The following is a 13,554-nucleotide window of genomic DNA, read 5'->3' on the forward strand; positions in this document are numbered from 1 at the left end:
GGGATAACATGTTAATTGAGATTTCTGCCCTCCCACATCTCTTACCCAGCCTCTTTCCCACCCTGGCAACCTCTGATCCCCTCCAGCATGGCTTTGGTACAAGGGTAAAAACCTGGGCTGGTGGTCTCATATGTCAGAAACTTTGGGTTAAGCATTTTCCAGAAGTGGACCTCCCTTCGCAGGACTGGGGTAAAAAGAGTTTTTCACCCCTGCTTCTTTTCCCCTGTCCTTTGCACACCTCTGCCACCTGAGGGATTAAGGAACTCCTCTCAAGAGCCCCAAAGGTAAGGCCAGGGGTGGGGTTAGAAACTTTAATTTCCAGATATATTGAGCAAAAAAATATAACCCCAACAGCAGCAACTCTTTTTCCTAAGGGGAGAATCTGCACGACATGTAGGGAAAGGGACATAAAGGCAAGGGGATAGAGGACTTTGGGGCGCATCCCCAACTTCCCCTGCTAATAAACACAATTTGCCCTTTGCGTTGTCAATGTGGGGATGGTCCTGATCTATATGATTTGAGAGGCCGTGGGCTCTGCTGTTACTCCTTGAATGAGAGCCTGTCCATGCCTCTCGGGAGGGGCTGTCTGGAGGAAGGAGGGGTGTCTGCCCACTACTTCTACAGTATTTTCTGGCCAGTCCCTGCCCCTCATTTTAGAAGCTCCCTGATTGGCATGAGGGGAAGGCATCCATGATGTCCAAGAAGGAGTCTATGCCTCTGTGGCTCGTGCTGAGGTGAAGACCACGCTTTTCCGGTTTCCTAGCCTCTTCTTCCTGGAAGGGGGAATAGTTGATGGAAATGACTAGTGTCCTAGGTGAAACAGATTAGAGGTGGAATAGAGTGCTTTTCGCTAGAAAAGAAAGGACCGAAGGAATGGAAAGTAGGACCTCACCGAATCTTTCTAGCGATGAAATAAACAGCCAGCAGAAGGCAGAGACAGCAGACCAAGATTCCCACTCCTAGACTCAGCATTTCGCCTGGGAGGAAGATGGAAAGTGTCACTCATTCTAGAACTCCCACAGATACTGAGCCTTTCCCTCCCTCTTTGTGGAGCAGGCCTCCCTCTCTTCATACCTGGGCGGGGCCGGCTTACCTGTGGTATACACGGATCCCACTGTAAGGGAAGAAGACTTGGGTCAGTGTGACCTGAGCTCCCCACCCCAGTGGGGAACAGCACTCTACCTCTATTTGCCGGGGAGATCACCTGGCACTCAGGGGTAGAAGCATTCCCAGTCTAAGCAAGTCCTAGAAACTGCTTCCCCTCCTATCCTTCCTTTTGTTCCCAGGGACTCCCTAACTTCTTGGCACGGAGTCCCCCAGTTTCCCATCTCCTTTCCAAGCCCTGTGTAGTCACCTTGGATGAAAGAAGTAAAGACTGTCCGCTGATTGAGAGGCTGGGGGGCTCGGTAGTTCCGTACCAGGGGCCTCGAGGGCTCCTCTTCTGTGGAGAACAATGTCTCCTGAAGCTCTTCCAGCTGAGGAGCAGAAGAGTGGGATTAGGGGAGAAGTGTCACTCACTTTGGGGAGTGGGAGAGCGTCTGAGGTTACCACTAGGTCTCTGCTGCCTCACCTCTTTTTTTTTTTTTTTTTTTTAACGTTTATTTATTATTGAGAGAGTCAGCGTGAGCAGGGGAGCAGCAGAGGGAGAGGGAGACACAGACTCTGAAGCAGGCTCCAGGCTCTGAGCTGTCAGCACAGAGCCTGACGCGGGGCTCAAACTCACAAACCGCAAGATCATGACCTGAGCCGAAGTTGGACACTTAAACCGAAGTTGGACACTTAAACCGACCGAGCCATCCAGGCGCCCCCTGCCTCACCTCTTCACCACTCACCTGTCCCATGGAAATCTGAGCCTTTCGGTTGAATACTGTCCAGAGCACACTCTGGTAGCAGGGTGGGGTGGTGAGTGAGCCGTTGTAGCGGAAGAACTGGTCCAGCCGCTGGGGGAGCAGCTCTCCCACGTTGAAGGGAGGCACTGAGGTCTTCTGATCTGGAGGAGAACAGGCTAGGACTGCTCTCCTCCTCGCTGGCCCCCAGCTTACCTAGATAGGGCTCCCAGAGGTGACACCCCCTGGTTCCTAACTCACTATCATCCCAGGCCTTGCTGGCCTTTTTGGGGAAGTGTCCCTGAAGTCTAATCTCACAGGCTCACCTTTATTCCTAATTTCATGCAAGTGACTCAGAATGTGTTCATAAGCTGGATTCTTAGTCTCACCCACCTGGAAAGGGAGAGTTTGGAATAGGTCCACATTTGGAGTAAGACGTTCACATACAGAACAAATGGTCACAGTGGGTTGCTGACTAGCCTAGGGAGGGAGAGCAACAGACATGGGCAGAATAGGACTGAGGGGTGCAGAGGGAGTGGAGAGAGCCCTGGGGGAGACTGAGGGCCACTCACCTCAATGAGAATGCCCAAGACAGCCAGGCCCTGAGGCATTGGAGCGGCCTCACTCAAGCTGCCATAGGAATCTGAATCATAATGTACAATGTGGAGCTGGGGGGGGGGGGGGGGAAGGGAATTAAATCACTTAATGTTTCTCCACTACCCCTTCCTAAAGGCTTTGACCCTAGCCGCCGCCGCTGCCACAACCACCACCACCACCACCTCCAGTATGCCCTAAAACTTTCCCACAAAGGTTGGCCTTATCCAAGTATGACTTTTCCCAGTTTCCAGATCCTTCCTTTCCTGGGCACCGACCATGCCTGTCCCTGTGTCCTAGCCCAAGCTTTGTTCCCCGGTACCTCTGCAGCTGTGGCTTCACTGTTGATCTGGTGCTCTGATCCCCCCAGGGATCCTGTCTCACCCCAGTGCAGGTGGAGCTGGGCAGCTACATATTTTTGGGGAAATCCCTCCAGATACATGGTAGGGGGTAGAGAGAGTTGCACTGTGAGGAAAAGAGAGAAGGTCAGGGTTGGTGGAGGAATGCGGACACATTCCCATTGCCACTGCTCCTTAGGAGACCTGGCCAGCCTTTTCTGCCTCCGTCCCCTAGTAGCACCTAGTTCTGCTTTTCTAGCATATGTCCCCCTTTTTCAATGAGGATCCAATTCATGCTATGATACCAATCCATCCTTAGAGCTTGAATGTAGACATTCAATCCCCACCCTTGATGAGGCTGTAGGAGTCTCATCACCATTGTCACATCTCCAAATTTATAGATGAAGCCTTCTAAGAATTTGGAAGTTAGAATGCATCTTTCTCCTGACTCCTAAGATTGGAACTGGAGTTTACACCTCCTTGGAGCCTGGGTTTTTACCTGTGTGGCCATTATTGTGCAGGTCCAAGGGCTCAGTGCCAGGCTGGTCATATCCATGGGGCTGCAGAGTGGGCAGCTCAGGGTCAAAAGTCACACTGTCTGTCTGGATATTGATGGGGGACTGGGCATTGCTTCCACACTCAGGGTAAGAGGCTGGCCAATGGTCTTGACCATGTGGGCCTGGTGGGGATTACCAGAGACATTTGTCCTGCTCTCCAAGCCCCAGCCACCCTTCTGGAACCCTCCCCTACCAACCCAGGCAACCTAGCCAGTTGTGCAAGGCTAGGTGAGGCAGGAGTCCCTGCTAGACTTGAGGCTGCAGCACGCTTCCCCTGCCCCCAGGCTGTGATGACTCCCCAGCTCTCCTGATACGTGGAGAGCGGCGGCTTTTACTTACCAGCAGTTTGGGGACCAGAAAGCTGAATGGGAGGAAAAGGGGGTAGATGGAAAGCCTGCGTGCCTGGAGAGGTGGGGCTAGAGCGGAAACAGGATGGCCCGGGAAATAAAATGATCCTCGAAAGAGCAAGTCTCCGTGGGGGCCCCTAATAAGTGGGGATACCATTCTTTCGGTTGACTTCCCACAATTCATTTCTTGCTCTCACACTGGACCTTGCATTTGACTCTGGAATTCAGTCGTTAGTCAGAAGTTCAAAGGGATGAAATCCACCACCACCAGGGTCACAAACTATGCTGCCAGCCTCTTCCTCACCCCTGACCTCAGGCTCTGTCCCAATTTCAGATGCAGGTAGGATCAATGAGGTCGGAAAGAGAGCCAAGAAGTAAATTGGCAGCTAGGCTCAGTGTTCCTTTCCCTACCCGGTTTCCCAGCCTTTCTGAATCAGGAGGTACGGGATCCGGCAGTTAGAATCGGGTCTGGGAGTCCGACCCGGAAAACAAGGGCCGAGGGTGGGGGTGGGGGCTCGGGAGGGAGGAGCTGGGCTGAGAAACTAAAGGGAACGAACTCCCCACACACTCGACATAAGTCTTCCTGGCAGGTGAAGAGGTCCCAGTGTGAAAGGGATGACGGTGGGCTTTGGGCTCTGCTCTCACCCTCATATGTCCAGTGCTGACCTGCAAGGCAGAGAAAGCGGGGCTGCAGACCGCTCAGCCGGGGCCGCGTCCTCCCCGCTCCCCTCCCTCCCCACCTCCCGCCGCTCTTTCTCCGCCCTCCGCCCGGAGCACTTCCCAGAGGAAGCCCTGAAACCCGACACCTCGGTGGAAAGGTCGGGGGGCCTATTTAAAATCACCAGCCGGGCTGTAAGGGTGCGTGCTGAGTGCAGGGAGAGGAGAAACACGTAGATCGAGCCCAGAGCCTAAAATTAACCTGGACCCGAATGGGCACCCTGCCCCCACCCTCACTTTTCTGAGCCTGGGCCAAGCCAGTCCCACGCTTAGAAGATTGGGGTGAGGTGAGGGTGTGGACAGAGGGCTTGGAGGCAAGGGACTAGAACAAGGGGAGGGGAAAAAAGGTTGCAGTTGTTGGGGGGGGGGTGCTGCTACTGAGGGGAGAAGGGACATTATTCATTTGCTTTGAAGCATTGCACACGTTGAGGCCCTTGGCTGTGAAATGACATTCAAGTTCTTCCTTTGGTCCCGGTAGCTCTGAAGGAAACTTTCCCCATTGCCAGGAGCCTCTGCTCCCTAGATCCCTAGATGGCTAGCTAGGGAAGGCAGGAGTCAGGGCAGGGTCCAGGCCACACTGAGGGTGGTGGGTGGGCACAGGCAGCCAGGCTGGCAGAGACAGACTGAAAACGAAGCATTGTATGTGGAAAAGAGAGCTGCCAGCTGGGTCACATGCCAGGCTCTCGTGCAATCCTGTCTCAGGCTGAAAGGCTGGGGGTCTGATGGTCCAGCCTCACCCAGGACCAAACCACTTCAAGGGGAGAGAGAAGGCCTTCCTTCAGGTTTTCTCTGCATTATTCAAATTGCTACTTCAAATTCAAACTCTGGAAAAAAATTCTAAATTCCTTCCTCTCTCTCTCTTATCCCCTTAAATTCTTCAGACTTCTGAGATATCCTTGATCTCATCCTCGGGTTCTCATTCTGGCCCATCCCTTGGTCAGACAACTCCGAAAAGCAGCCCAAGGAAGGGCGGAAAGCAACATCTCACCAGCTCCTTGGGACACTCAGACAACTTGAATTCCCTGGTTCTGTGCTGGGCCAGTAGCCTTGCCCTTCCCCTCCCACCAAATCCTCAACTTGCTAATTCTTCACCTCTTTTTCCTTTTCCCTATTTTTTTCTTTCCCTCAGATGCACTTTCCAACCCTCCTTTTGGCTGGCTCCTCACCCTGTCACCCTCCCTGCATTTTCCTTCTGCTCTCTAGACACTCCCCCCCCCCCCCCCTTGCTCTTCCAAGGGATCTTAATTACACACCTACTATGTCCTGGATACTGAGGTAGGCATACATAGCATAGGCATATGGCAAAGCAAACACAAAAATGAGGGGTAGGGGTCCTGAGGACACTCTTGGAAGCACCTAGGCCTGTTCTCCCAAAAGTCCTCTCATCTCCTGGGAGCCTCTGAAAGTCCTTTGCAAACTGTAAAGGGTCAACAGCCTTTATTATTGCTACTGCTTTCAGGGAGAAACTGGGCAACCAGTTGCCCCATAGAATCAGGAGGGGACATTGGCCATGAGGTTCATAGTTGGGGATAAGCATCTGAGTTAATGAGGAAGTGTAGAGATATGCCCCCAACCCCCATCAGTCCTTTATCTTTTCACTGTCTGCGTCCTTGGCTCCCTAATTGGGGGAGTTCTGAAATAGATGAGGCCAGGAGGGTTGCCTGGGACTAGGGCAGCGGGGCAAAGAGCTCCGGAGAGAATCCGTAGCCTGTAAGGAGATTCGCGTAATGTGTGTATACATTCTGCTCCCCAGCTAGCTCCCCAACCCTTCCCCCCCATCCTCACTAACTGCAGGGCTGTACAGGCAAAGGGGGGAGATGGAAAGTGCCCTTCTCCCCACTCCTCTCGCTTCCCCCCATCCCGAGCCTATTATACTAGCCCCTTAGGCTTCCTTTTACATTTCTTCCCTTCCCCCATTAAGCGAGCCTGGCGGCACGTGAACACCAGCACAGACAGACACACAGACATCCAGATGTACCTACCCCCATCTGCAGCCAGGATCCAAATCACCTCCAGCAGGAGAGTGAAGAACAACATGGTATCCCCAGAAGAAGCAGGTACTGGGAGTTTGGGGACTAGAGGGCTAGGGTTGGCAGAGAAAGGTGGGGGGGAGAGGGAGAGAGAGGTAGAAACAGAGAGAGAGAGAGAGAGTGAGAGAGAGAGAGAGAGAGTGAGTGAGAGAGAGAGAGAGAGAGAGAAAGAAAGGGTGAGGGAGGAAGGGAGGGAGAGAGAAGGAAGTGGGGAGGGACAGAGAGAGAGAGGAGTTTCTTGGAGCTGAGCTGGATGTATTTATCTCTTTTTTGCTTGCGTTCTCTGGGTCTCTGTGGGCTTCCAGGGGATTTGGTTTTCAGTAGGGTACCGTAGGGTTTTGGGTCCCCAGGACAAATCTCTCGCCGCCTCTCTTTTTTCAATCTACCTCTACAGTCTTCACTCCACTTGCTGGCCAGCGACTTCACAATTGCCTCCCGCTTTTAAGGTGGCTCTGGACGGGTGTACGTGGTGGGGGGGTGCTGCCGGGTTGCTGGCGAACAGCTCCTTAAATAGCCGATTAGGCATGCAGGATGGCCCTGCTCGGAGCTGGAGCGGGTAGTGGCTTCACGGGAGCCCTGGCCCTGGCTGAGGAGCCCAGCTGGGGTGAGCTCTTCCTTCTTCTGCTCTTCTTATGGGCACTGTCCAGATAGGTGTCCCCTGGAGTGGGCTGGGGCTTGGAAGGAGGGCTTGGGGGTCCAATCCAGCCCCCTCAGGGGGACCCTGGGTTCTCATTTCCCATCTCGCTTTTCCGAGGAGCGACTCCCTGGGTGGCATAGGGCAGGGTGAGAAGACCTGTTCCCAGTCCCCTGCAGAATTTGAGCTGAGTCCAGAGTTTGAAGATAGGTGACCAGAAGGAGTTGGGGACTCAGGGTGCAGGTGGAGGGTAGGAAGTCAAGGGCTAAAACCTGGCTTGTGGAAAATAAAGAAGAGAAATGAGGCAAGAGAACTTGTTTGGAGCGATCTCTTTCTCTTGTGCCTGTCACCACCCCCTTCCCACGGTGAGGCCTGGGTCCACGTGCCTGTGTGGCCGGGTGGGGGGGGTGGTTTTGTTTGCTGTATAAAGCCCATTTGTGTGCCCAGCGGGGGAGGGGCTGCAGCAGCACCATGGAGAGACAGCGGCTCCAACTGCCAGACCCAGCCACCTCCCTCCCCAGGGAGCCCAGATCTAGGACGGCTTTTGTCATTGAAGAGGACACTGACCCCTGGCAGGGAGGCCAGGGCAGGAGGAGAGGTGGGGAGACCTCAGAAACAATCATTACCACCCTAAAAAAAAAAAAAAAAAAAAAAAAAAAGACTCCAGAGAAAGGGAGGGGAGGGAGCAGAGAGAAACCATGTGATCTAGTTGGAAGAGGGGCCCAGGGTCTTCCCTCCAGCCCAACAAAGGGCTGTGGCAGGACTTGTGGGACTGAGTGAAATCTGCCACAGGGGAGCTGGATGAGTAGAGCACAGAGGCTGCTGGGTCTCAGGAATGTGGGCTGGTGCTTGTTTCCTCATGGGACTGGAAATCCCGATTGGAATGTACATCCTAAATCCCTCATTAGAGAATGTGAAACGCACAGATAATTTCGAGCCAGACACTCACACCTCTTTCTCCTCCATGCCCTTCACCAGAGTCCCCAGCTCTGAGGATGCACCCATTTGAACTCCCTCTGCTTCCATCGCTCCTGCCAAGGAGCAAGAAAAAGCCAAAACAAAGGGAGCAGGAACTAAATAAGGGAGCAGGATAAGAGCCAAACGATCAGAATAATGCATGTGCTGGATCATCAGAGCCTGCCGAGGCAGGAGCCACGTGCCTTTCTGTCCCCTGTGATTGATCTGCAAAGCAAAACTGTTTTGCAGATGTCATTTCCTTTGAATTTTCTCATCACCCTCAATTATTTTTCCCTCACAGGAGCGTTTTATGTTTTGAGGTTCCCCCAAAGCCCCACTCATTTCCTTTAAGAAGAAGAAAAAGCGTATAGACTAGACTTCCTGGGAATCAAGATAGTTAACATAGAGGAACAGAAAAAAGAAGAAAAGCAGAGACATCTACTGCATGGTAGGAAAGAACAGGCCTAGACAGAATGACCTCTGCCAGGACAGAGTTCCCTTCCAGCGTGATTCAGCCTCCCAAGGCCGATAGTGTGTCTTGCCCTGCGCCACCTCCTGGTTGTCTTATGAATTTTTTTAATTAAAAGCATTTTTTTACATCTTTATATTTTGAGAGAGAGCATGCGAGCAGAGCAGGGGCAGAGAGAGAGGGGGACAGAGAATCTGAAGTGCGCTCAAGCTGGCAGCAACGAGCCTGATGCGGGGCTCGAACTCATGAACCCTGAGATCATGCCCTGAGCCAAAGTCGGACACTTAACTGACTGAGCCATCCAGGTGCCCCTCATTTAAAAAATTTTAATTTAAAATGAGTGTGTGATTGCTTCAGGGAAGTGTTTCACTGCTTGGGGGGATTTGGGATTTTGCCTACAGAAATAAACATTGTTTCACAAAAAACGTCTTAGTCCCAAATCAGCACCTTCCGACTTGAGTGAGCAGCCTTTCCAGGCTCTTGTGCTTCCCACATAGACAAAGGCCTTGTTTTCTAGGCAAACACCGTCCTCCAGGGACTTGCCTTTATTTTGATCTTTGGCTGTACTATGGATATTTCTGTTGTCACTAAGCTAATTTGGAGTAAGTGTCAAGAGGACCCTTATGTTAAAACAAAACAAAATCCACCCCACCCCGCATTCCCTTCACCTCAGTAGCTACTAAACTCTGACACCTTTAATTCCCACTTCTCTCTCCAGCTCATTCCTCACCCGGGGAAGCGGTGGGGTGGGCTAAATCTAACGCATGCCACTGCCTTCTGGCGCCATCTCCTGTCCTTTCAAGTGCAGCGAAATGTAAACAGGTCAGAGAATCAAGTGTCCAAGCGTGGTGACTTTTTGGTTTGTTTTTTCTTAAAAGGTCCTTTAAATTTTATTATTTTTTAAATTTAAATAATCTCTACACCCTACTTGGTCTCAAATTTATGACCCCTGAAATCAAGAGTCGCATGCTTTCCTGACCTGAGATAGCCAGGTGCCCCATTAAGAGGTCCTTTTAAAAAGGATATTTAGGGGTGCCTAAGCGGCTCAGTTGGTTGAGCTCTCTCTCTCTCTCCCACTGCCCCTCTTCCTCATGCTCTCTATAAATAAATTAAATAAATAAATACAAACATACATGAAAAGGACATTTGGACATTTAAAATCCACAAATGTCCTAAATAGTCTAAAATACCTTACAGTTCAATGTGGGAGGGAGACAGATCAAAAGGAAAAGAGAACGATCAACCCAGGAACTTAGTCAAGCATACAGGTGATAACTAATTACCAAGAAGAGAGAATCAATGAGGAGACAGAATTAGATGGAATTCGGTTTTCTGAAAGAGCAAGCAACCTTGTACCATGAAGTAATGTAGACCCAGAGGTATTCTAATTTGATAATCACATTTATTATCACACGCTTTCCTCCTAACATATTAGTGCTTTCAAGAATTAAAGTCAAAGTGAAAAAAAAAAAGGAATTAGAGTCAAAGTAATTTGGGGGAGGGTTGATCAGAACTCTGGATCATTTTCTTAGTTTTCCAGTTTACACTGCATGACAAATGTACTATGAGACTATTGTAAACGGAAGACAGGTAAGTTTGTAGTCTCAAATCTCGCAACTGTAATGAAAAAGGAGTAATTTTGTGTCCTGCGTTGATTCCATGCCCACATCACTGCCTGGTATTTGCTGACCAAATGAATAATCTAGTCATTGGAACATTTGTTTACTTTCTTTCTGTCTTTGGTAGTCACAGAATTTTAGACCAGAAGGGTTCTCAGGCATCATTCCAACTCCCTTGTTATATCCTGTGAAGACAGAGTTTCCAGGGGTTTAGGGATTCTCTCATGGTTAGACACAACAGCTAAGCTGAACCAGAGCAAGGGCACAGGCCCCATTGGACTTTCTGCAATGCCACTGGTCCTCAAACCTCAGTGTGCATCAGAATCACCTGGAAAGCTTGGTGAGAAATAAAGATTTCTGGGCCTCCCTCCCATAGTTTCTGATTCTGTGGGTCTAGAGTATGTCCAGAAATTGCATTTACAGCAGGTCCTCAGGTGATGCTGGTGGTCTGAGGCACCACACTTGAGAATCAATACCCTATACCAACTGGAGGAGGGGAGGTAGTAGGGGGTTCGCCATTCTTTGTAGGGATTCCAGCCATCTGGCGTTGTTATTTGCATTCAACTTTAAAGAGATGAGCCACAATAGCTTCACTAGTTTACAGTTATGTATTGAGGACTTCTAGATGCTGGGCACCCTACCACACCCTAGAAATAAAGAGTTAACAAGAGGCACCTGGCTGGCTCAGTCGGTTGAGCAACCAACTTTCGACTTTGGCTCAGGTCATGATCCCAGGGTTGTGGGATCGAGCCCTGCATTGGGCTCTATGCTGAGCATGGAGCCTGGTTGAGATGCTCTCTCTCTTCCCCACTGCCCCTCTCCCCTGCTCATGCTCACTTGCGCTCTTTCAAAAAAATGAACAGGAGGTAATCTCTGTCCTCAAGAACCTCACAATCTCTCTTTTTTAATGTTTTTATTTATTTATTTATTTATTTATTTAAATTTTTCAACATTTATTTATTTTTGGGACAGAGAGAGACAGAGCATGAACGGGGGAGGGGCAGAGAGAGGGAGACACAGAATCGGAAACAGGCTCCAGGCTCTGAGCCATCAGCCCAGAGCCCCACACGGGGCTGGAACTCACGGACCGCGAGATCGTGACCTGGCTGAAGTCGGATGCTTAACCGACTGCGCCACCCAGGCGCCCCGAGTTTTTATTTATTTTTGAGACAGAGAGAGACAGAGCATGAGCAGGGGAGGGGCAGAGAGAGAGGGAGACGCAGAATCTGAAGCAGGCTCCAGGCTCTGAGCTGACAGCGGGGTTCGAACTCACAAACCGCAAGATCATGACCTGAGCTGAAGTCAGAAGCCCAACCGACTGAGCGACCCAGGTGCCCCTCAAAGCTGCAAGTCATTTCTAAGGCAGCATTTGCAAAAGTGAAATGCAGCTATTTTTGAGCTCATAGATCCTGCATTCTTTCTATTGTTCTATCCAACATACTTGTTATATCAGGTATTACATATATTTTAATTAAGTAGCACTCTCACAGGTTGTTTATAAATCCATGCACATTGAGAAAAATTGACTTTTTTGCTCTTTTTTAAAAAATAAAAAGGAAATACTTGGAGTTGCCTCTAGAACGTAGAGAAAATCAGATCGTAGCAATGGCTTGTCACTTTTCCTCTTAATTATTATTTTTTAATTGTACAAGTAATATCTGATGGGTTTAGGGAAAAGAGAAGATTCAAAAAATAACATCACTTAAAAATTTCTTCAATTAGAGAAAATCGTGTTAACATTCTAATATCTTACAAATTAAAAAAAAATTTTTTTTCTTTTGTTTGAGAGAGAGAGCGATTGAAAGAGGAGCAGAGAGAGAGGAAGACAAAATCTCAAGCAGGCTCCGAGATGTCAGCACAGAGCTGGATATGGGGATCAAACTCACTAAACACGAGATTATGACCTGAGCTAAAATTAAGAGTCAGACACTATTTATCTCTTTTCCTTCCTTCCTTCCTTCCTTCCTTCCTTCCTTCCTTCCTTCTTTTTCTGAGGCATTTGCTGCTTTACTAGATGGCTTGTTTCTTTCTTGAGTTACAAAAAGAGTGAGACCAAATAAGAACTCCTACATTTTAGGCGTACCTGGGTGGCTCAGTCGGTTGAACGTCCAACTTTGGCTCAGGTCATGATCTCACAGTTTGTGAGTTTGAGCCCCGCATCGGGCTCTGTGCTGACAGCTCAAAGCCTGGAGCCTGCTTCAGATTCTGTGTCTCCCTCTCTCTCTGCCCCTCCCATGCGCATGCTCTGTCTCTCTTTGTGTCAAAAATAAATAAAAATGTAAAAAAATTTTTTTAAATAAAAAAAAGAACTCCTACATTTTAAATTATTGAACATATATAAAACCCAGCATATATTCATATTCACTAGAGCCTCAAAGTATTATGACTATCGGAAAATTCTCTAATTACAATTTAGATTCACTTCTCCCCCTACTAATCTTATATTTATCAATATTCTAAGCAGAATATAGTGACCTCACATTTGTTTCTAGAGATACTCTAAGCACCAGATATAGTTGGATATTCTGATAGTTAAATGTTTATACTTCCCAAGGAACCCAGTCAGATAAAGAAGTTCACTAGAAGCTCCCTCTCCCCTTCCCTGTCATCAATATATTTTTTTTCAATATATGAAATTTATTGTCAAATTGGTTTCCATACAACACCCAGTGCTCATCCCAAAAGGTGCCCTCCTCAATGCCCATCACACACCCTCCCCTCCCTCCCCCCCACCCCCCCCGTCATCAATTTAAACAGCATAGTATTGTCTGTATAGAACTGTATAGAAATAGTATTGTATAGAAATAACCTAATATAAAAAAAAAAAAGAAATAACCTAATATATTTAACCAACCCTCTGCCTTTGGACTGTTAGGTTCCCTCCCCTCCCCCCCCCCCCCCAGTTTTTATCTGTAACAGTACTTCAATGAGAATATCCTCGTTCATATGCATTTACACATTGTCCAATTGTTTCCTAGAATTGCAAGATGGCCGATGCTTTTTTTAAAAACTTTTTATTTTGAAAAAGTTCAAATTCAACCCTTTACTGAAAGTTAGGTTTATGGAGCTATAACTCATATACATAATTCTTGTTAGTGTAGAGTTCTATGTGTTTTGACCAATTCATACAGCCATGTAACCGTCATTTAGTCAAGATACAGAAGTTTATCACCCCCACCTCACCATAATTCTCTTGTGTCCTTTGTAGTCAGCTTCTCCTCCCACACTCATCCTTTGGTAACTACTGATCTGTTTTCTGATCCTGTAATTTTGCCTTTCCCTCCAGAATGTCTTATGTATTAAATTATACAGTATGTAGCCTTTGGAGTCTGGCTTCTTTCACTTAGCATTCATTCATGTTGTTGCTTATCAGAAATTTGTTGCATTTTATTGCTGAGTTTTTCTTTCTTTTTTTTTTTTTTAAATTTTTTTTCTCAACGTTTATTTATTTTTGGGACAGAGAGAG

The 13,554-nt window shown here is 48.6% G+C and overlaps 1 protein-coding gene across 6 annotated transcripts; it reads right to left on the reverse strand.

The window, feature by feature from the left end:
- Window positions 1-108: 108 nt before the first annotated feature.
- On the reverse strand, window positions 109-6,842 carry CA14 (carbonic anhydrase 14). Of its 6 annotated transcripts, XM_047848034.1 has the most exons (12): window positions 6,796-6,842; window positions 6,362-6,462; window positions 4,308-4,328; window positions 3,258-3,437; window positions 2,743-2,885; window positions 2,399-2,494; window positions 2,153-2,219; window positions 1,833-1,990; window positions 1,355-1,475; window positions 1,094-1,114; window positions 893-977; window positions 109-773 (listed from the first exon to the last, which is right to left on the reverse strand). In XM_047848034.1, the coding sequence occupies exons 2-12, from the start codon at window positions 6,414-6,416 to the stop codon at window positions 710-712; spliced, it is 1,011 nt and encodes a 336-aa protein (XP_047703990.1). In that variant the 5' UTR covers window positions 6,417-6,462; window positions 6,796-6,842; the 3' UTR covers window positions 109-709. The 6 variants fall into 6 exon arrangements, 5 of the variants coding, with proteins under 5 accessions (XP_047703990.1, XP_047703987.1, XP_047703986.1 ...); XR_007149813.1 differs by lacking the exons at window positions 2,153-2,219; window positions 6,362-6,462; window positions 6,796-6,842 and adding an exon at window positions 2,220-2,306 and having other exon boundaries at window positions 4,231-4,390; XM_047848031.1 differs by lacking the exons at window positions 6,362-6,462; window positions 6,796-6,842 and having other exon boundaries at window positions 4,231-4,390.
- Window positions 6,843-13,554: the final 6,712 nt, after the last annotated feature.

This window comes from Prionailurus viverrinus, unplaced genomic scaffold, assembly GCF_022837055.1.
Source record: "Prionailurus viverrinus isolate Anna unplaced genomic scaffold, UM_Priviv_1.0 scaffold_50, whole genome shotgun sequence".
NCBI classification, from domain to species: Eukaryota; Metazoa; Chordata; class Mammalia; order Carnivora; family Felidae; genus Prionailurus; species Prionailurus viverrinus.